Raw genomic sequence first — 22,633 nt, forward strand, 5'->3', positions numbered from 1 at the left:
CCGGTTCCCTTCTCACAGCGACCCGGTTCCCTTCACACAGCGGCCCGGCCCCTTCACACAGCGACCCGGTTCCCTTCTCACAGCGACCCGGTTCCCTTCACACAGCGGCCCAGTTCCCTTCACACAGCGGCCCGGTTCCCTTCACACAGCGGCCCTGGCCCCTTCACACAGCGACTCGGTTCCCTTCACACAGCGGCCCGGCCCCTTCACACAGCGGCCCAGTTCCCTTCACACAGCGGCCCGGTTCCCTTCACACAGCGGCCCGGCCCCTTCACACAGCGACCCGGTTCCCTTCTCACAGCGACCCGGTTCCCTTCACACAGCGACCCGGCCCCTTCACACAGCGGCCCAGTTCCCTTCACACAGCGGCCCGGTTCCCTTCACACAGCGGCCCAGTTCCCTTCACACAGCGGCCCGGTTCCCTTCACACAGCGGCCCGGCCCCTTCACACAGCGACCCGGGCCCCTTCACACAGCGACCCGGCCCCTTCACACAGCGAACTGGGCCCCTTCTCACAGCGACTTTGGCCCAGCAACTGGATGGTATGGATATTTGGGAGGTTCTTTGGGGCCAAATGGTAAGGTTGACAGATTAACAGCCATTAGCAGATAATTAATTCTTTACATATGAATTCCTTTTAAATGCCTACAACTAATTGGCATATTTTAACTTTAGGGTTTGGGGTTTTGTGTGTTTTTGGTAAAGAAAACTTTTCTGAGGAACATAATTTCAAGACTGCATGAATCAAGTGATCACTTTGTTAAGGATGTAAATGCTGAATAACTATGTTGTATGCTGGAGACTAATATAATGTATATGAACTATAGTTTAATTTTTTATAAAAGACTATATGAATCATGACTGCACTTGGAACCAACCACATAGTGCTTCAGATTTATTTACTTTGGGGTTGATTCCACTTATTATTTATAGCTGTGATAGTTGGCAAATACTAGTCTATATGTCATGCATCACTATCTTTTTGTGCCAGCTGGCAAGAGATTGTGAGTGCTTTGGGGTTATTTTCTTCGTTACTCAGTTTGTGACCACAGTAACTCACTGGGCTAAGTCCTCTTGCTAATGGCGTGGCCTTGGGCAAGTGAACGTGCCTCAGTTTCCCCCTCTGGATAATGCACTACTTATTTCTGAGAAGTGTTAATCTATGTGTTGAGACCAGTGCATGGAACATGGTAAGTACTTGGTAAGTGTTAACTATAATTATTATTTAGGTCAGCGTTGATAACCCTGTCTTTCCTACAGAACATGTTGGTCAGTGGAACTGAGAAAGGAATAAATGAAAAGAGATTGTGAGGAGAGAGGTGTCCCTTCGTTTCCCTTTGTGCATGTGAGGTGAAACCGCAGGGAGCCAGGCACTTACGGGGCCCTCGCTGGGTGGTACTGTTGCTGCTGATCAAGACGGTGCCCTTTCAGCCTCCACTTAAATCAGCTCTAGGAGAAGTCTAGATGCCAGACTCCTTCCCTCGTGGTGGCAGGAAATGCTCCCTTAGGCCTGACTTGTAACGCTCAGCTCATTCTGAAGGTGTTCCTTTCTTCCTGGGTCACTAGTAAAAGTGCAGAGGCCCTGGTGCCGGGAGGCCATGCTCCGAGCTGCCTCACTGCGTCCTGTTCAGGCCCAGGCCATGCTCTCCGGCACAGATGTTGAATACTTGGTAAAACTGGTTTATCAGCCAACCCACAGAAGACTGGATTGAACTATTTTGGATAGAGGGTCGATGAGCCTTCAGGCTCTCTTTCTTCTCCTTGTTTAGAACGGTCGAAGCGCGCAGACCCTCAGCCAGTGTACAGCACCCTCATGTTCCGTGCAAGTAGGAACACCGACCGGATCCACCTCTACGCCAAGGTAAGCATCATGCCGGTCATGTGGCCTGAGTCATGCAAAAGGCTTCCTTTTTTCCTGGTTAAGTGAGATATTTAATTTTATTAGCAAAGAGATTGGCACCTAGTTCCTCTTCCCCTTAAAGCTGGTCCTCAGAGCCCGATGGTAAGTCAGAGAGGCAACCAGCATAGTAGGCAGGAGCCCAGGCTGCAGCACCACAGCCTCAGCTCAGATCTGTGACCAGCTCTGGAGTCTTGGACACCTCACTTCATTGCTCCGTGCCTCAGTTTCCTCGGCTGTGATACGTGGAGAGGAGCTGTACCAGGATCAAAGGAGCTGATTCCTGCAGAGCAGTCAGCACAGTGCCCGCCACAGTGCCCTCTCACAAAATGCCAGCTCCTGCCTGGCCACTTGTAGCAGCAGCGACAGCAGGTCTGTACCGAGCCTCCGCCTGTCCATCTGTTCACTGGACTCCATGGCGATGTCATGAAAGGGTTGCTCAGGTTCTGGCCAGAGCCTAGGCTGGTGGGGCTCAAACTTTCATCTCAGGACCTCTGTGCACTCCTAAGTTCACTGAGGACCCCAAAGAGCTTTTGTTTATGTGGCTTATATCTATTGATACTTACTATATCTAAAATTAAAATGGAAACACCTAAAAATATTCATTTATTTTTTTATTTAAGAGTAGCCATAATATAAGTGTACATATTTATATCAGTAGCACATATTCATGAAAAACAATTGTGTTTTCCAAAACAGAAATAATATTTAATGAACATTTACATTTGTAGCAATTTTCTCTAAAGTCTTAATAGAAGACAGTGGGATTCCTAGATCTGCCTGTGCATGGAAAGCCACTGTACAGCTGGGACAGAATGAGAACGAAAGAGGCAAATCATGTTTCACTGTTTTCACATCAACTCTTTGACGTGTGGATCCCCGGGAAGGAGCTGGGGGCCATGTGAGAACCCTTGGCCTCGGTTAACTGGTCTGAATATTTGAGGAAAAATTGCTGACATTATGAATACTTTTGTTTGGACTACAGTTTCAAATCCTAAAATGTTTAAGAAAATGATATTTATAACTTTCTAAACTCATGGGCTATTCTACCGGAAGAATGCCTTTTCGAAGATAACTGTGTTGGAGCTGCACAAACTCAGTGCCATGTTATCTACTGCACCAACTACAGGAATAGACGGATGGCGCTCCGTGTAATAACTTCCAGTTCTGACGAAGATTGGAAGAGCTGGATCGAAGAGCAGGAGGTGGGGAGGGTCGTGAATACAAACTCGCCGAGCAGCCTCCTCATTGGCCCACAACCTCTGTCCTGGGGCCACACCGGGAGAGGGACCCGGGCAAAGCCAGGCAGTCGGCAGCGCTCCTCTGACAGCTGGACCCCAGGCCTAGACCCGGGGGAAGCGCCACGGGCGTCTCTGCTCCCCCAGGCAGACCTGAGCCTGAACCACCCTCGCCCCCGGGAGCAAGTGCCAGGCCACGCTTCCCTGACCATCACATGGGAGCAACAGGGAACTGACCCCAGGTGGGCCTGAGGGTCAAGAAGCCAAAAGTCGGACACCGGGCTGAGCACACACAGGAATTCAGAAGCCCTTAGCTCGTTACTCTGTGCAGTGGAAGCTGTGCTTCCTGAATCATCTGATTGGTGGTTCTCCCCTTCGGGTGGAGGCGGGGGAGAAACTGCCAGCTCCTGGCAGGGGCACAGGGGCCGGCTGCCGGGCCAGGTGCAGCCACAGCCTCGCCACCCCTCCTGGCTCAGCCACCGGCCTGGCAGCGTGGCCACCTCCTGTTCTTGACATCTCTCTTAGCAGTTTCCGGTGCATTTGTACAACCACTCTAAATACTTACATGCCCCTTTACCATAAAACATTATTCAGTTATTTCCTACACATGAGACCCGAAGCAGATGGAATGCTAACAGGTCTTTTCACAGCTACAGCAGAGTTGAGATGAGATCTTTCCTTTTGACCTTCGAAGAGCTGAAGTAGAATCTGGATGAAAACCAGCTCGCTGCCTAAAAGGACACCGCTTAAAAGGAAGAGCAGTAACAGCCATTTAGCCATTGATGTCATTAACATGTAACTCTAAAGAACTGTCCTTGTAGCCAGAATCCCAAGTCTGACTGAGTTTAGAATAACAATTATGTATCTAAACTTTGAATCCGCATGTAATTTCTTTTTGTGTTTTTCCCAAAGCAATTGTGGGAGCTGGAGCGCTTTCTTTTAGCCGAGAGAGTTAGAATATGATTCGACTCTTGTTGCTATACTTTCATAATCAGAGATTCTTCTCCCCCTTTATAAAGAAGTACTTCCTGCTCCAGCCTTGTGTTTAGCTGACTACCCCTCTGCGTGGTATTTTCCCTGAGCAGCCAACGCACTGAGGCATTCAGAGAGCCCCGGGGAGCCTTCTCACTCCTCCTCTCAGCATCCTTTCTGGGGGGCTGTGTGGGTGGGATCTTGGGAGACGGGGCTATTATGTCATAATACAGTTCTTTACTTTTAAAATAATTGCTAGTGCCTACAGACAAAATGGATTAACAATGCCTTCTTAATCTGTAATCAGGATGGGAACCAGATGAACTGCAATTTCATTCCTTTGGATATAAAATTAGACCTCTGGGAAGATTTACCAGCAAGCTTTGAGCTGAAACAAAATCGCTCCCTGGTAAGAACAGTTCTGTGAATTTGTTGTAAATTAAAATCTGAGCAATGTTAATGACCATTTCGAGTTTAATAAAAGCGGAGCACTCGCGGCCTGTCACAGAATTCCCGTCACCGGCCGCGCCGGCAACTTACCCCGCTGCTCAGAATACACGTGAGCTCCGTTTCCGTGGTGAGTGATCACACCCAGGGTGGCTGCTCCTGCGGATTGAATCATCCTCACATTTAATGCCTCGTTCACGGGAGCAGCAGCTGTGATCATGCTATCTGTCAGATCACACTTTATCTGTGAGGGCTCAGTTCTAACCTGACAGGTTCTGAGAGCGGAGCTGAGACCGTGCGGGGTGACTCTCGATTCCTTGTGAGAGCACCAGCCTGCAGTGCCGGCCGCGCACCTGCCAGGGAGGCCTGGGTGCTCACCTGCGGCCCGTTTCCCTTCCCTGCAAAGGAGGGTCAGCGTGTGCAGGGCGGACCCAGCAGGCAGTGTACCGCTTTCTACAAGAAAACAGCGATTACGTTTTCCCCTTTGAGTAGAAATCAAACATTGCCCATAGGGGGCTGCACCTGTCTTAAAGGGAAAGGTAGCACTGACTTTCTTCAGTGTCATCTGTTTGTGATTCGCAGATTCCCAGAAGATAGCCAGCTGTGTATATTTGACCAATAAGTAAGATGAATGTTACTCTAATAAAAATGCCCAGGTTTATTGATGGCTGCCTTCCTGCGATTACTTAAGTCGTGGGGTTCAAAGCGATTCTCAGGTGTTGCCGTGCCTGTCAGTCACGACTGCCACACCTGCTGTCCCCAAGGCCAGCTTTGCCCCGGTCACGGCTTCCACCCGGGGCCTCTGTCGGCCTCACTGAGCACATGGCTGCAACTGGTCCCTGGGAGCCAGGGACGTGTGCCAGGTGCCCTGAAACGTGTCTGCAGAGTCTCTGGATCAGGAGACGCATGCAGAACTGGCCGTAAGAGGTTCACGAGAAGGAGATGAACCATCAAACCGAAGAAAGCTTTCACTATCCCCCAAGAAGCCTGTTTGGGGTATATAAAACTCAGGTGCCCGACGTTGTAAGTAGCCCCACTTCAAAGGAAGGCGTGCGGTGCGCCGCGTGCACTGTTTCACCTCTCATCTCCCGGCAGATTTTGCGGTTTGTGCGCGAATGGAGCAGCCTCACGGCCATGAAGCAGAGGGTGGTCAGAAGGAGCGGGCAGCTGTTCTGCAGCCCAGCTCTGGCATTCGAAGAGGCCACAAAGCAACAGACCAAACAAAACAGCACAAAAAGGTATGGGCGGTCCTTCTCTTTCTGTTTTGTATTTTAACATATATATATATATATTATTGATTTTAGAGAGGAAGGAAGAGGGAGAGATGGAAACATCTGTTTTGTATTTTATTACTTGTCATGGTTATTTCTTAGTGGGGAGGTGTGTGTGTGGGGGGGGGGGGGATGAGGCATTTATGTAACCACTAAAGAAATCCAAGATTCGATTGTCCGTTCTTCTCAACATGAGTCGCACTCACCCAGCCCTGGACCCTGGCTCACAGGAAGACATTTCCCTGTGAGGACAGCAGGACACGCCTCTGGGCCCGTCTTCCCTGCATCCCGGCCGAGGGTCTCGGTGCCATGCACAGGGGGGCTGGTCCTGGTGGCCGCACCACCACCCAGGTGGTGGAGATAACGGTTACGCCTGCGGTTGGAAACGAAATGAAAGGAGAGGTTGGGTGTCTTGTGTTTGCCTCTGTCATCACAGATGATAATCTCTGTACATGTCCTCTCCTTTCTTGGCATCATGATCATCTCTGCCTCACTTAGGTCTCCCGTCCCCTTGTGTGATCCCGCTCTCTGTAGATTCTTTCCTCAGCACGAAGCAGGTTCCGGGGAGGGCAGGCGGCTGTGTGCTGCCCTCTCTTCTCTGAAGGCATCACAAAGCACCAGCAGCCACATGGCAGGAAAACCCCCGGCCCTCCTGTCTCCATACACCTTACCCCCTCCACCCCCACATGCCATCGTTTTGTGATCTCCGGCCTTTCCTGTGCACTCAGGTGAAAAAAATTCACCAGTGGTTTAGGAGAGGATGTGGTTGATTAAATAAATGATATCCCCACACAGTGAAAAGTCTCTTCAGCTGTTTCAGAATATGGCAGGTGGTATATTCATATGGGAGAACAAGGAATGACACTTGTGATAATTCATTAAGGGTAAAAATAAGTATATAAAAAGGATGGAGACACAAATATATGTAATTGCTGCTATTGACGTAAAAAGTATCTGGAAGGATACCTCAGAAAATCTCCCCAGAGCTTTCTCTAGGACAGTGGTTCCAGCTGGGCCAGTTTTACCCCCAGGGTGACAACCTTTAGTTTGTCAAAATCAGGGGACACAGCAGGGGAACACCTAGTGGCCAGAGGCCTGGGGTATTGATAACAATCCTGCAGTGAGCAGCACTGCACTCCCCAGCAAAGAGTTTTCTGTTTCAGAGTGTCAGGAGTGCCACCACTGAGCAATCTTGCTGTAGACCACAGATCAGGGGGCTTGGGGAGATGGTAGGAACTTTGTACTTTACTCCAGGATCACAAACTAATGACGAAAACAAAGCAGGAATCGTAAATGAACAAATGAGGTCAGGTGTAAAACTAGAAAAAGATGGGGCAGGAGATGGAACTATGGCAAATTGTAAAGTGCACAGCCCATCTAACATCATTTAAATTCAGATTTAAAAATAAACTACTGCATGACTCTGCTGAGTTGGTTTATTTATGAGCTGCCAGTTTTGGACTCTTGCTTAATGTCTTCTGTACTGAATTTTTCTCAGGAGCATATATTACTTTATATAAAAAATACATTTAAGATATGTGTGTGTTTATACATAACGCACACCTACACATACATATACACACACATATATAACAAAAAGCCTGGTGCCTATTTTATTGTTCTCAATACTTATTCTAGTCCTCTCTATTTTCTCATTTTTATAACCACAGTCAGAGTTAACCACAGCCATTTCTAGTTTCTTCTCCATCAGACATGGATGACCACTTAAAGAATCTCTTGAGAAAGATGACTGGTCAGGCTAAAAGCAAGTCTGATAAAATTGATACAAACCAAAGTTACTTATACAATTACTAGAGGCCGGCGTGCAGAAGTTGTGCACAGGTACAGTCGCTAGGCCTGGCCTGCCATCTTCCCAGGCTGCCAGCAGCCAGCTCCCGGCTCCACCCCCTGTCACCAGCCAGCCCCGGTTCCCCATTCTCCATCAGGTGATTGGAGCCTGCCTGGCAGGGGAAGAGACCGAGAGGTTTGCCCGAGCGATTGGGGCCTTCGGGCTGGGGGCAGCTCCTGTGTTGAGTGTCTGCCCCCTGGTAGTCAGTGCAGGTCATAGCAACCAGTTTTGCCATTTGGTCGATTTGCATATTACCTTTTTATTATATAGGACTAGAGGCCCGGTGCACAAAAATATGTGCACTCGGGGGGAAGGGAGGGTCCCTCAGCCCGGCCTGTGCCCTCTCACAGTCTGGGACCCCTCGGGAGATAACGACCTACTGGCTTAGGCCTGCTCCCGGGTGGCAGAGGGCAGGCCCAATCCCTAGGTGCAGCCCCTGGTCGGGCTCAGAGCAGGGCTGATTGGGGAGTTGGGGTGCCGCCCCCTGTCATGCACAGAGCAGGGCGGATCGGGAGGTTGCGATGCCACCCTCAGTCACGCTCAGGGTAGGGCCGATTGGAGGGTTGGGGCACCGCCCCCTGTCACACTCAAGGCAGGGTCGATGGGGAGGTTGCGGCGCCACCCCCTGTCACACACAGAGCAGGGCCAATCAGGGGGTTGGGGTGCTGCCCCCTGTCATGCACAGAGCAGGGCGGATCAGGAGGTTGCGATGCCACCCTCAGTCACGCTCAGGGTAGGGCCGATTGGAGGGTTGGGGCACCGCCCCCTGTCACACTCAAGGCAGGGTCGATGGGGAGGTTGCGGCGCCACCCCCTGTCACACACAGAGCAGGGCCAATCAGGGGGTTGGGGTGCTGCCCCCTGTCATGCACAGAGCAGGGCCCATCGGGGGGCGGGGGGGAGGTTGGGGCGCCGTACCCTGTCACGCACAGAGCAGGGTCGATCAGGGGGTTGAGGAGCTCCCCCCGTCATGCACAGAGCAGGGCCCATCAGGGGGTTGGTTGGGGAGCTCCCCCCTGTCACGCACAGAGCAGGGCCTATCAGGGGGTTGAGGAGCTCCCCCCTGTCACTCACAGAGTAGGGCTGATAGGGGAGTTGGGGCACCGCCCCCTATCACACACAGAGCAGGGCCCGTGGGGCGGGGGATGGGGGGTTGGGGCGCCGCACCCTGTCACACACAGAGCAGGGCCCATCAGGGGGTTGGGGTGCCGCTCCCTGTCACACACAAAGCTGCAGGGCGATCAGGGGGTTGGGGAGCTCCCCCCTATCAGGCACAGAGCAGGGCTGATCAGGGGGTTGGGGCGCCTTCCCCTGTCACGAACAGAGCCGAAGGGCGATCAGGGCGTTTGGGCACTGCCCCATCACGCTGATCCCGGTGCCGGGAGGCCTCGCGGCTCCGCTGATCCCCGTGCTGGGAGGCCTCACGGCTCCGCTGATCCCAGTGCTGGGAGGCATATTACCCTTTTACTATATAGGATATTGGCCTGGTGCATGGGTGGGTCCGGCTGGTTTGCCCTGAAGGGTGTCCTGGATCAGGGTGGGGGTCCCGCTTGGGTGCCTGGCCAGCCTGGGTGAGGGGATGATGGCTGTTTGCAGCTGGTCACACACCCTTCAGGGTGGGGGTCCCTACTGGGGTGCCTGGTCAGTCTGGGTGAGGGGCTGAGGGCTGTTTTCAGGCTGGTGGGTGACTGAAGCTCCCAACCGCTCCTTTTTTTCTTTTTTTTTAAATTCTGGGCCAGCTTTAGCTCTGACTCCAGCTCTTAGGACTCTGCTGCTGGAAGCAGGTATCTGGTTTGTTTAGGTTCTATAATCGAGACACTGTATCAACTCCAGCTCTGAGATCCCGGCTGGCTGAAAGCAGGTTTCTGGGGTTTTGTTTAGCTTCTATATTTGTTACAATGTTTCTTAAACTGCAAGCTCAGAGGCCGGCAGCGGCAGGCGGGGTACGTTGGTTTCCTCCATCACTGAAGCAAGCAAGCCTCATGTTAGCTTCCAGCTGCCTGGCTGCCGGCCGCCATCTTGGCTGGCAGTTAATTTGCATATCGCCCTGATTAGCCAATGGGAAGGGTAGCGGTCGTACGCTAATTACCATGCTTCTCTTTTGTTAGATAGGATGTGCAGTGATATCTTATAGATACCACGTGTGTTAACAAGCAGCAAAGTAAGTCATTGGACATGTGTTTTTAAGAGCTCACTCTGACAGCAATTAGAAGGTTAGATTGAAAGGGTGATACTCGAGTTGCGGAGATGAGTTGAGTTAGTTTTCTGTTGCTACCATGACAAATTATCACAAACTCAGTGGCTTAAAGCAACAGTGGTTTATCATCTTGGGGTTTTATAAGTTGAAGCCTGAGTTTCTCTGCTGGTTTCTCTGCTCTGCACTTTATAAAGCTGAGATCAAGATGTGGGCCAGCTGGGCTCTACTGATAGTCTGGGAAGGATCCATTGCTCATTCAGGTGGTTGACAGCATTCAGTTCCTTGTGGTTGTAGGACTTAGGTTTCCTTGCTGGCTCTCAGCTGGGGGTTGCTCTTAGCTTCTAGAGCAGTGGTTCTCAACCTTCTGGCCCTTTAAATACAGTTCCACTTGTTGTGACCCAACCATAAAATTATTTTTGTTGCTACTTCATAACTGTAATGTTGCTACTGTTATGAATCATAATATAAATATCTGATATGCAGGATGGTCTTAGGCGACCCCTGTGAAAGGGTTGTTGGACCACCAAAGGGGTCATGACCCACAGGTTGAGAACCGCTGTTAGAGGCTTCTTCCTAGTTCTAGCACAAGGATCCCTACATCTCAGGGCCAGCAAAGTTGTGTGAACTCCTTGTGCTTGGAATTGTTTACTATCTTAAGGTCAGCTGATTAGTAAATTTAATTTCATCTGCAAAGTCCTTTTACAGCATTACCTAGATCCATGGTCGGCAAACTGCGGCTCTCGAGCCACATGCGGCTCTTTGGCCCCTCGAGTGTGGCTCTTCCTAAGCCTTAGGAGTACCCTAATTAAGTTAATAACATTGTACCTACCTATATAGTTTAAGTTTAAAAAATTTGACTCTCAAAAGAAATTTCAATCGTTGTACTGTTGAGATTTGGCTCTGTTGACTAATGAGTTTGCCGACCACCGACCTAGATGAGTTATTGATTGGATACTGGAGACAGGAATCCTAGGGAGATGTCTTTAAATTCTGCCTACCACACAAATTAAAAGACTATTGTAGTAGACCTGGAAAGAACAAAAGATGAGGGCTTTTTATGAAGTCATTCGCAATGGGAATGGAGAAAAGAAAATGAAGAGCGGTGCTAAGGAGGTAGTTCTGAAGACCTTGGTCATTGATTAGAGAGGGAGGGCTCCAGGGAAACTGACTTAGCAGAGCATGACAATGAAACTGTCTCCCCATAGAGGGCGGTACTTTGAGGAAGCATGCCGACTCTCACCACGGAACCCCACTGAGTCTCAGTAAAGTGGAGTAACCACGCCTCTCTGGAAGCAGGTGTGAAGGGCAGGGCTGTGTGAGGAGGGTTAGACACTGGACGCCTTTCCCCGACTGTCCTCCCAGTTTACTTTCTAGAGAAGTGGAGCCAAAGTTGGCATCAGGCTCAGTGTGTTTCCATATTCTTCATTCAACTTCCAGATCACCAGCAGCCACATTTCATTCCCTAGGCAGAATATTCATCTCTGAAAAAAATGGAATGGCCTTAGAATAAAGACAAATAGGTACTGCTTTTTAGGAATTCCCCCCAAAAGCAATGGCTAACCCCCCAGTTAGATTACCCTCCAGTGCTGTCCACCAGTTTTCAGGCTCATCCCAGCTCAGGGCCTGCAGTCAGCTTTTGAGCAGCTCACTCTTCAGTGTGAATAGAAGCCAAGGTCACCAGCCATTGTTTGGGTTCCTAAGTGAGTTCTCATTTGGCAGAGGCAGCCCTGGTCCCGTTGGAGCCCTGTTGAGTTTAGGATGCCAACTAGTTATCCTCCAGCCACAGCTGATCTCCAAAGCAGGTGGGCAACCTGGAATCAGCAGGGTTTTCACTGGTGTGGACCACTTTCCACACACACTCACTCCTCTCTTCTTACAAAACTTGCCATCCTCTGTCGCAGCCCCATCCAGGAAGTAGGTAGCAGACAACATTCTTCCTTCCCTATTTGTCAAAAGTGGGAATTACCATAATCCATTTGAGAGTTGATGTACTTACATGAACTTCATAGCAAACTCAGTGGAAAATTAAATATTGGTAACTCACAGCTATGTTTGAAAAGTTATCCCCCTGCCCCCTCCATTTGGAGTTGATTGATCTGTTCCTATGGTTTCCAAAAATCTGTGCTAAAAACTCTTGTAGGAAAGGTTATTTTTAGTTCTTAAATCTCTGAATAGATTTCGAAGCATCTTCTATCTATTGATGAGTTAATCAGATACTTTGTCTATTCCTGGAAATTCTCTGCTGATCTCTGTGTCACTGAAACTTCCTTACCCTAAGGGCTACTCCAGATCAATAAAAGATTGGAGCAGCCTGAGCATGAGTGGACGTCCTTCGGGACTTGGCCGCCTGGTTCCCCAATATTTCAAAATTAAAAATAAATAAATAAAGTTACTGAATTAGGTTTCTAAGCTTTTAAACATTGAATAATACCTAAGGCAAGACTTAATATCCCTTCACCCCTCAAAGCTATGAAGCTTTTTAGTTTATTTAGAATCCACTGAAATACTTTTGTGAAGTGTTTTTGTCAAGGGAATAAAATGGTTGAAGAAATGGGGGGGGGGGGGGGAGAAGTTTACAAAGTAAAATTAGAGAATTTTAAAGGAATTCACTATAATTCTTTATTGCTTTAAGAAAGACACACAGTAGAAATACAAATGTATGAAAAGATAATCACCCTTACTCTTAACAGGAGAAATGCAGGCTTAAAGCTATAATGAGATACCTATCACCATTAACAGAGAAATTTTATTTTTAAAAATATTTTTATTGATTTTTAGAGAGAGAGAGAAACATCGATGTGAGAGTGAAACATCTATCGGCTGCCTCCTGCACTCCCCCTACTGGGGACTGGGGATTGAGCCTGCAACCCAGGCATGTGTCCTGACCTGAAATCAAACCAGCAACCTTTTGGTGCAAGAAGTTTTCAAATGACATACCTGGTACTAGTGGAAGTGTGAGGAAACAGGCGCTCCCATTCATTGCTGGTGGGTCTGTATTTGGAACAAACTCAAATGAGAGCAATGTGTCAGAAGCTACCCAAATTTAAAGCGCCAAGACTTTGACCTGGCAATTCTACTTCTGGGAATTTATTTTATATCTATTTCATGTGTAGAAAATATCATGTATAGTGATATTATGACAGCGTTGTTGTGACAGCAGAGGCGGGGACAACCAAAATACCCATTAATCAGAGGCTGGTTAGATACATGGTTTGTCCAAATAATGGAATATTGTAGCCATTTAAAACACAGGGCAACTCTGTGTGTACCGAGGAGAGATCCTGAGATGTATGGTTAGGTAAACAGAGCAAGGTGACGACGACTGTGTATGTGATGCTACCATTTGTTTTTAAAGGGAACGGGTGTAATGGGGAGTGTCTGCTAGTGAGTTCAGGTTTCTTTCTGAGGTGATAAAAATGTTCTGGAACCAAGTAGTGGTGATGGTCGTACATCTGGTGACCATACCAAAATGCACTGGATTGTAAAATTTAAATTGTTAAATTTAGTGCTATGAGTTATGTGTCTGTAAAAATACTGAGGTAAGTAAATCAAATGTATAACCTATATACAGAAAAAAAATTTTTTTCTAAAAAGATTTGTTAAAAACTAGCAGCAGAGATAGCTTTGGGGGAGGTGAAAAGGATGGGAAATACACTATTGCCTGTCGTTTGAATTTTGAAATATGTGTAGTATGTATCACCTAATTGAAAAGTAATAAAATACTTTATAAGAAAAAGGAAATCTATTAATTGTTAAATCTACTTTAACAACATAAAAGCAAATTTCTAAAATTTACCTAAAATTGCAGAACTATTCCATTGTGATTTAAGTTTGATTTTGTCAAGCTCCCAAATGAAGTACTCAACAAATGAAGAAATTTATGTTTGAACTGATTAAAAAAAAAAACAAAAAAAAAAACCTCTAATAGGTGTTAACTACCAGAGAAACTGGGCCATGCTAATTAGAAGGACTTAATTGGGTAATTGCATTTCACCTACTTACATTCCCCCATCACCTTTAATTGGGATAACGTTCCTCCTCACTTCCAGCCCCTACCGTTGTGTGGGATTGATGGTGCCGTGAATCCCACAGCAAGAGTGGCTTCGCTTCAGTGGCAGTTCTGTAAACCCAGATGGGCTGATAATAATGGGAACAACCTTGAGATTAGGGCAGATGTGATTGAACCTGTTTAACTAAAAAGAGAACCGCTTTACCTGAAATGCTGATTCTCTGTTACAACTGATAAAGGTGATTTGTGGAACCATGAAGAGGAGGCCAGGAGAGGGGAAACGCTGTTAGAGATTTCCTGCACTCTACCCAAGGCTGTCAGTGTGCATGCGCTCCATCATTTCTCATCCCTACGCCCACTCTTCCTTCCCTCTAAGGAAAATGGGTCCGTAGAACACTGAATGGCTCCTCAATTTCTTAGAAAAATAAATCTAATGTGGAAGAAAGAGATGTGTTTCCCACACGTGGTGACCAGTATAAAGGGAGAAAATGTCATCCCCTAACTTTGGCATCACACAACCAATAGACTTAGGTCTCGCTTTTTCTCTCCTATCGCCTTTGCAAGGAGCGATGTGAACAGGAAATGTCTTACCAGGGAGAGAACATCTACCTAACAGGTCATTGTTTTAGGTACATAACTAAAGAAGATGTTGCTGCAGCCTCGATGGACAAAGTGAAGAATGCGGGGGGCCATGTCCGTCTGATCACCAAGGAGGCTGGGCCGCAGGGCACTTCTACAAAGTAAGGCCTGTTTACTAGTCGGGCACAGCAGCACTGAGACCACCGCTTCCCATTTCTGCATTCATTTTTGTAATTGTGCTTTTCCCTTGTGTGGCCACCTTACAGGTTCCAAAGAGTTTTCACAATACAGTAATTCTTCAGTTCTCATAGCAACCCTGTGAGGCACATGATGGCCTCACCTTGGAAATTAGAGACAAGAAGGTTATTTTGAGGACCCTGAGACCAGGTAGACCAAGTGACCTGCCCAGGCCACTAAGATGCTAGGAGGCCTGAGGTCAAATTGGCCTCTGCCCCCTAATACTGAGCTCTTTCTTTCCTAAGAAGTTTTCTTCTAACGCTTCTAATAAGCAGCGTAGAACATAGGCAAACAGCGGTTGTAATTCCCATAGGCCTTTTCAACACAATGGAGTAACGCACCTTTTTCTTTTATCCTAACAAATTGAGCACAGGTCCTACCACGTTTCATTTCTAATTTTAATTCAGTCAGACTCTGAGTTTACCTGTAGGAGGCACATGCTTAGCAAGTCTTCGGTTCTAACCCTATGGACACTGTTAGCTACTTGGCTCGGGCACTTTACGGATGTGACAGTTTCCCGTGGGCCAGCGGAGCCGGAGGACAGGTCCACGGGAGCCTTGGGAAGGGGCTGTGTCCCAGGGAGGTGTGCACCGATTGGACAGCTTTAGCTGGGGTTTCACAGTAGCCAGTCCTGTCCCAGCCTGAAGAGCATTTCTAACTTCTCCAGATGTTTCCAAGCCTGATTGTTTAACTTGATGATATCTAAATTTCCAAGAGATGCGGCACATTTGTATTCAAATTAACTTTTTTAAACACACCATTCTTCCCTGTATTTGGCATCAAGTGGAGACTGCTGCCTGTAGTCTTTCATTTCCACACAGAATCACAGAATCTGCGGGTTCAATGTTTACTGTTTATCAGCATAGAAATCCTGAAGACCATTACACGAAGTTAGGCTTATTTAGGCTAGTGTATTAATTAGCTATGTTCTGTTCAATTCTAGGGAGTGTCTTGACGATGGAGCCTCTGTCCCATCTCTGACTCCCTGCCTAGCGCGAGCTGGTCTCACTGTGAAGCCTCCTGCATCCAAAGGCTACCTGCAAGCTGTGGATAATGAAGGGAATCCACTTTGCCTCCGCTGTCAGCAGCCCACGGGCCAAACTAAGCAAGAGTGCAAAGCAAACGCTTGGGATTCACGGTTTTGCTCTCTGAACTGTCAGGAGGAGTTTTGGATTCGTTCTAATAACAGTTACCTGCGAGCCAAAGTATTTGAAATTGAACATGGTGTGTGTCAGCTGTGTAATCTGAACGCACAAGAACTCTTTTTACGTCTGAGAGACGCTCCTAAAAGTCAGCGCAAGAGTCTTCTGGATGTTACGTGGACCTCAAAGCTCCCTCTAGATCAGGTAAGTTATAACTGTGTGGCAGACAGAAGGCAGCGTTGTACTGAGGGATGGATTCTGACTCACTCTCCTTTTAACTTTTCATATGGGAAATCTTAAATATACACACAAAAGTAGAGAGAATGATGAACCCATAACCCATCACCCAACTTTAACAGTTATCGACATTTTTGCCTTAATTTTCATCTGTCCCTTACCTCAATTCTTTTTTTCTCCTGGAATTATTTTAAAGCAAATTCTAGACAACACTTCATTTCATCCTTAAATATTTTCGTTATGTATCCCTCATAGATAAAGACTTCCTTCTTTCCCATCCTCTTTCCTTCCCTCTTTTTTTTTTATGTCTGTCTTGGAAATTTAATGCCATACCCCCAATAGCCATTACCAAAACAATGGTAATTTCTTGATTATAATAAGTCTGTGTTTGGTTTCCCACCTAGATTGTCTCAAAAATATCTTTTTAGACAATCTGAAAATGCCTTGTTCAGATTAGATCAAAGTATGGCCCTTTGAAGTATGACATGGCGTTTAGTCATGCCTCTTATGGTCTCTTTACTCTGTATTGCCCCATTCTTTCTTACACCATAAATTGCTGAGGAAACTGGATCATTTGCCTATAGGATTTCCCACATTCTGGATGTGTCTCCCCGTATTCTCGTGGTATTATCTGACATGGTTCTCTATCCCCCTGGTTTCCAGAATAATGGTTATAAGATATAGAGGCTTAATTAGATTCTTGTTAAATTATTTGGGGAGGAGATCTTAACAGATGATACATTGCATCAAGAAACACCTATGAGGAGCCTCGCCGGTTTGGCTCAGTAGATAAGAGTGTCAGCCCATAGACCGAAGGATCCCAGGTCCGATTCCAAAAAAAAAAAGAAGCACCGATGGGGAAACCTCATACTGTTTTCCATAGTGGCTGTGCCAGTTTACACCCCCACCAGCAGTGTACAAGGTGTCCTTTTTCTCCACATCCCCAATAAATTAAACACACACACACACACACACACAACAACTATGGTCCAGTTGCTCTACTTTTCATGATGTTAGTATTGAATGACAAAGGGCAAACAGATACAATGCAGTTCATTGCAATGAGAAGGAAACATATTCATCTGTTGTAAAATCAGATGTTAGCAGAGCAATTTATAACAAAATATTGTCTTTAGACTCATCAATATTCGATTTGATTCCCAAAACTCAATTGGATTTCTAATGTTGTGATTTAATCAGTTCTAAACTTCAAACTAAAGCAAAATGTATAATTTTATAGTGAGCTGAGTTTTTTTGTTGTTAATCCTCAACTGAGGATATCTTTTTCATTAATTTTTAGAGAGAGTAAAAAGGAAGGAGGGAGGGAGAGAGAGAGAGAGAGAGACAACCATCGATGTGAAAGACAGACATCGATTGGTTGCCTCCTGCACATGCCCTTCAGGGCCAGGGATTGAACCTGCAACTCAGTTACATGCCCTTGACCGGGAATTGAACCCACAACCCTTCAGTGTACAGGCCGATGCTCTGACCACTGAGCTACCCCAGCCAGGGCAGCAAGCTTAATTTTTAAAAAAATCACTCCTGAGCCACTCTCTGCCCACTAAAATATTGTCAAATCATATATTTTTATTTACCTATTATTGCTGAATTATGACAGAATTCATTAATAAGCATTTCTGCAAAGATGAATTCATGTAACTTTGAGAACTAGGGAGATACACTATTTTTTAAATGGTGTCCTGAGTTCCTGAAATATCCTTTGGTCAACTGGTGAAGGACATATTGCACCCTTCCCAGAGTGTCACCCAGACTCGTTACTGTCTGCTGCCTCAGTGAGGAGGCTGCCAGGAGACACACGTGGCAGGACTGGAGGACATCTTGGAAGCAGCCTGTCCAGGAAGTAGCATAGTGACACCCAAAACAAAAGTGCTCAGAGGACAGGGAGCACCACAGGTTCAGTTCTGGGAGGACCACTCAGAGAGGGGGTAACTCTTTCGACAGGTGAATTTAGGATGTTGAAGATGTCCCCCCGTGATTTGCAAATTATTAGGGAGAATAAACACCTTCTAGACCAGTGGTTCTCAACCTTCTGGCCCTTTAAATACAGTTCCTCATGTTGTGACCCAACCATAAAATTATTTTTGTTGCTACTTCATAACTGTAATGTTGCTACTGTTATGAATTGTAATGTAGATATCTGATATGCAGGATGGTCTTAGGCGACCCCTGTGAAAGGGTCATTCGACCGTCAAAGGGGTCGCGACCCCCAGGTTGAGAACCGCTGTAATCTAGACCATAGAGCAGAGGTGGGCAAACTTTTTGACTGGAGGGCCACAATGGGTTCTTAAACTGGACTGGAGGGCCGGAACAAAAGCATGGGTGGAGTGTTTGTGTGAACTAATATAAATTCAAAGTAAACATCATTACATAAAAGGGTACGGTCTTTTTTTTTTTTTTTTTTTTTAGTTTTATTCATTTCAAATGGGCTGGATCCGGCCCGCGGGCCGTAGTTTGCCCACGGCTGCCATAGAGTCTGTCAGAGTAGAGACTGTTCAGAGCAAAAGAATTGGTTACAAAAGGCAGAACCAAAATGGATCTTTTTCCTAAGAATGCGCCATTTGCTCGATGCATCAGACTTCTATTAGTAGTTGCTTCCCACAGTGCCAGCCACAGCCGGACAAAGCTTGCCGCTCCAACTCGCTGCCACTTGGGGTGCCTCTCAGGCTGGGCACTGCTGACCGGTCCCTGTGCCCACACAGGTCTGCAGCTTTTCTTAAAAGTGCTTTAGAACTGCAACACAGGTTCCCATGGCTGACAGCAGGAAGTTGATTACAACTTCTTCCTTGTTCAAGACCGAGAAAATAAAACAACCTTCACACTGATCTTTGTGATATTTAAACAACTGCACAGCTAGGCAGTGAGCTGGTTTTACTACCTTAGGTAAAATGTTAAAATACATCCCGTTTGAATGTAGGTCATCAGTGTTTAAATATGAAGTGTGTGTATGTGGACTGGCCTAAGTCATCCCTACTTTAAGTGGACATCTTTGTTTATTCAAAATATGCAACTTATAGAGGTTGTTCTAGAAATATACCAGTCCATGTAAACTGGCAGATTCCCAGGTGACTAGCATGGAAGTTTCAGGTTATAGCTATTAATATTAAACTGTCATTGGTATAGTAATAAATGCATTTAGGTCAACAATTAAAGATTTTTTAAGTTAGTAATATTCAGACGTTTTAAGTTTTTAATCTGTTCTTATTCTTTTCTGTTTTGTTTTAGTGACTGTATAAACTAGCTCAAAAGTGCAAAAACAACTAATATTTCCCAGTTTGTCAGGAGTCTTGGTATTTTCTACTTGCTTATAATTTTTTCTCAAAATGGTTTAGATAAGGAAAAAAGAACTTTTTCAGAGACATTTTATTGTTTTCAAATTGCTAACCTAGAAGCTTTTTCCTGTTCACAAAAAAAGGCTATCAAGAGCCATCCTAACGTATTTTTCCCTGATTCTGCTGTGTAAACATGATCGCACAATGCAAAACCCACAGTCCCGCAGTGTATGTACAGAAATGCTGATCCTGGGTTCTGCTTGCAGCTTAACGAAATGGTCAGAGCCCCCGGGGAAGGGCACTTCTGGCAGGTGGACCACATCCGGCCGGTGTTCGGAGGAGGAGGACAGTGCTCCCTGGACAACCTGCAGACGCTCTGCACAGTCTGTCACAGAGAGGTCAGTGCCCCTCCGCTCACCCCACTCCGTCCCGGGCCTCAGTGGCATCGTGCATGCCGGCGTGGGAGAGGACTGGGGAAGCTACGTCCTGGGCTGGGATCCAAGACACATTTTATTTCTTTCATCACCTAACACCGTGTTTCCTCTCGAGGCCTAGGTCTCAGTCACAGATGGGAGACAGGCTGCTTGCCTTCTGATTCATCCCAGGACCCGGAAATTTCCCCACCGCCTAGCAGAAAAGAAATACAATGTAGTTTGCATGGTCTTGAAGAGACCCAGACCTTCCAGCTAGACGTTTAGTGAATTGGGGCAGTGACATGTTTGCATGTGCGGCTAAGGATGTCCTGAAATGTCTAAGAACATTAATAAACTATCTCTAGGACCAACTCAGTTCAACATGCAAACATTGCACTCTTGGCCAAAGTATAAAACCTGTTAACCTCGGCACATCTTTGAGCAATTAATGACTTGTTGCTTAAAACGAGCGGGGGAAAAATGACACAGTATTTGTTTATCAACTAGGATGAATTTTTAATGAGCAGTCAGCAAAGGGAAGTCAGGCCTACCTGTTGAGATAATCTTCGGAAGAAACACTTACTCAATACGCAACTTTGCATCTGACTTATTTTTCCCCTTTGGCAGACTTAAGCATTCTCCCACGTTCCCATGATAAACATTCATAATGTTATTGTCTAAAGTGGCTACACATGATTCTGTTGAATAGATCTCTACTGTAGTGTATTTAGCCCTTCCTATGCGAATGCACATTGAAGTAACTTACATTCTTTTTCATTCTTATACATATTGTTGCCACACACTTTATTTTTTTTAATGTTTTGAGGTCATTCCTTAAGATAGATTCTCAGATCTAAAATATCACTGAGTCACGTGTTTGGATATTTTTGAGGCTGATGTTTTTATCTCCAAGTTGTTTTCCCAAAGGTTATACTGTTAGCCGCCCCCCCCCTCCCCCCCCAGCCCGTCAGTGAAGAGAGTGCCCATCTGACTGCATGGATTGTGCCCATGTGGTGGGGGAAGTGGCCTGCCCAAGTTTGTTTACTAAAGACCCTGATGGTTTTTAAAATGCTAATCAATTGTATTTACAGTTTTGAGATCTGTTCCAATCCTTTGACAATGTTCATATTATGTGAGCATTTTCTTAGCCTTTTAATATTTTAGATTCCTCTCTTCACAAACATAACTTTTACACAAACGGGGATTGTTCCGTTTGTTCTTCATTTGAACCCTCTTTGCTCTCCTCACCCTTCCACCTGGGTCACTTCACACGTGCATGGACTCCAATCTGGGGGAAAAGTCGTCCGATTTCTCCGCTGTGCAAATTAGTAGCACATTTAAGACTAATAAGAGAATTAAGATATAGCAAAATGCTGCCCCTTCTGTGGTCGCTTTTTCAGGTTCTCGTGAAGAGTCTTATTTGCAGGACTGGCAGAAGAATCCATTTCTTGCCTGTCCCATTTTGTTTTCCCCGTCGGTTTGGCTGCTGGGTTGGGAATTCCAGAGAGGAGGAAAGGGCCGGCCCTGTGCACACTGCACTCAGGGAAATCCCAAGATGGCCTAACGCTCCCACTTGGATGAGGAGAATCATGGCCTCCTCCCCGAGACCCCAAGGGAGGGATGCACGGACCTCCCTGGGTAGCATCCCCCCAGACTCTGTGTTTTCTCCTCAGCACCTGGTCCTAAGTGAACCCAGGACCTCGGCACTCGGCAGAGCTGCTGGCGTTCGCTGCTCGCGGCTTGGTGATGCCCCGAATGGCAAAGCACTGGGAGTGGGTGTGGCAGTCACGTAGCTATTTCCCGACTAACAGAATGCAGGGAGTGTTTGAGTTTCTGTAGCCAGTACTTTTCTCCCCGCGTGTGAACACATTCATGTTTTTAACTTTTAGAGAACTGCCAGGCAAGCCAAGGAAAGAAGCCAGGTGAGGAGACAGTCTCTGGCGGCAAAGCATGGATCCGACATCACGCGGTTCTTGGTGAAGAAATGAGGTTTAACTTGGAATGGATGACAGATGGCTTGCATGTGGAGGAATTTAACTCCTGTTTTTCATGTTTGTCTAATATTTTAAGAGTGAAATTTTTAAGAAAGTCAAGGCTTCAACTTCCCTTTTCATATTAAATGCTTTTAGCATTCAATACCTTTTTAAAGTACCTAACAGAAATCCTGAGATGCAGTACTGTTTCTGTGACCTTGATTTCATGCAGACTCTCAATTGTGTTTCTGTAAGGTTTTGTTCAGCTTTCATTTCCTACTACTATCTTAATCATGGTGTTATGCATGGGTGGTACTTAAAAAATGTATTCTCAATGACTTGCAAAATGCTGCTGGATTGGGATTGTTTCAGGACTGCTGAGCGTATAGCATGGGGCATGGCAAGACCATAAGGGAAGTTTAGGGAGCAAATCCTCATTATTCAGGAATCCTGGGCAAAGCGTGACCAGCCTGCTTAATATGCAAGAGAGACTCGTGTTCACTAAATCCTCCAAAATGGGCTTGGGGTACACATTTTGAGTGTTTTCTCTTTTATTTCTTAGCCAGTTGTCTTTATTAAAGTGATGCTTTAAAATAAAAACCAACTAATTGGACCTATAGTGTTTGTGGACAAATCAGGGGTTCTGGGTAAAGTAATTGTTAAATATATTAAAAAACTGAAAATATAAAATGCCACTTATACTTCAGTTTTCAGTTAGCTGTTTTTTTTTTGTTTTGGGGGCTTTGTTTTTTTGTTGTTGTTTTGCCTATTTTTGTTTAATTTATTTCTTTTAAGACCACCTCCTTGCAATTTCCAGAGAGAAACTACAAAACAAGAAACAGACTTGGTTTCAAATACGTGAGCAGGTGAGCAGCATGCTGGA

General features: G+C 46.3%; 1 protein-coding gene across 1 annotated transcript in view; it reads left to right on the forward strand.

Annotated features, from left to right (window-relative positions):
* The window catches only part of ZRANB3 (zinc finger RANBP2-type containing 3), a 235,950-nt gene extending 213,587 nt beyond the window's left edge, over positions 1-22,363 (forward strand). The window contains exons 15-21 of the mRNA XM_081096348.1: positions 1,770-1,861; positions 4,415-4,516; positions 5,650-5,792; positions 14,509-14,619; positions 15,639-16,041; positions 19,631-19,762; positions 21,667-22,363. Coding sequence (XP_080952474.1) covers positions 1,770-1,861; positions 4,415-4,516; positions 5,650-5,792; positions 14,509-14,619; positions 15,639-16,041; positions 19,631-19,762; positions 21,667-21,765 — 1,082 coding nt within the window. The 3' untranslated portion in view covers positions 21,766-22,363. The remainder of the gene's footprint in view (positions 1-1,769; positions 1,862-4,414; positions 4,517-5,649; positions 5,793-14,508; positions 14,620-15,638; positions 16,042-19,630; positions 19,763-21,666) is intronic.
* Positions 22,364-22,633: the final 270 nt, after the last annotated feature.

This window comes from Myotis nattereri (genome assembly GCF_964212035.1).
Source record: "Myotis nattereri genome assembly, chromosome: 7".
NCBI lineage: Eukaryota > Metazoa > Chordata > Mammalia > Chiroptera > Vespertilionidae > Myotis > Myotis nattereri.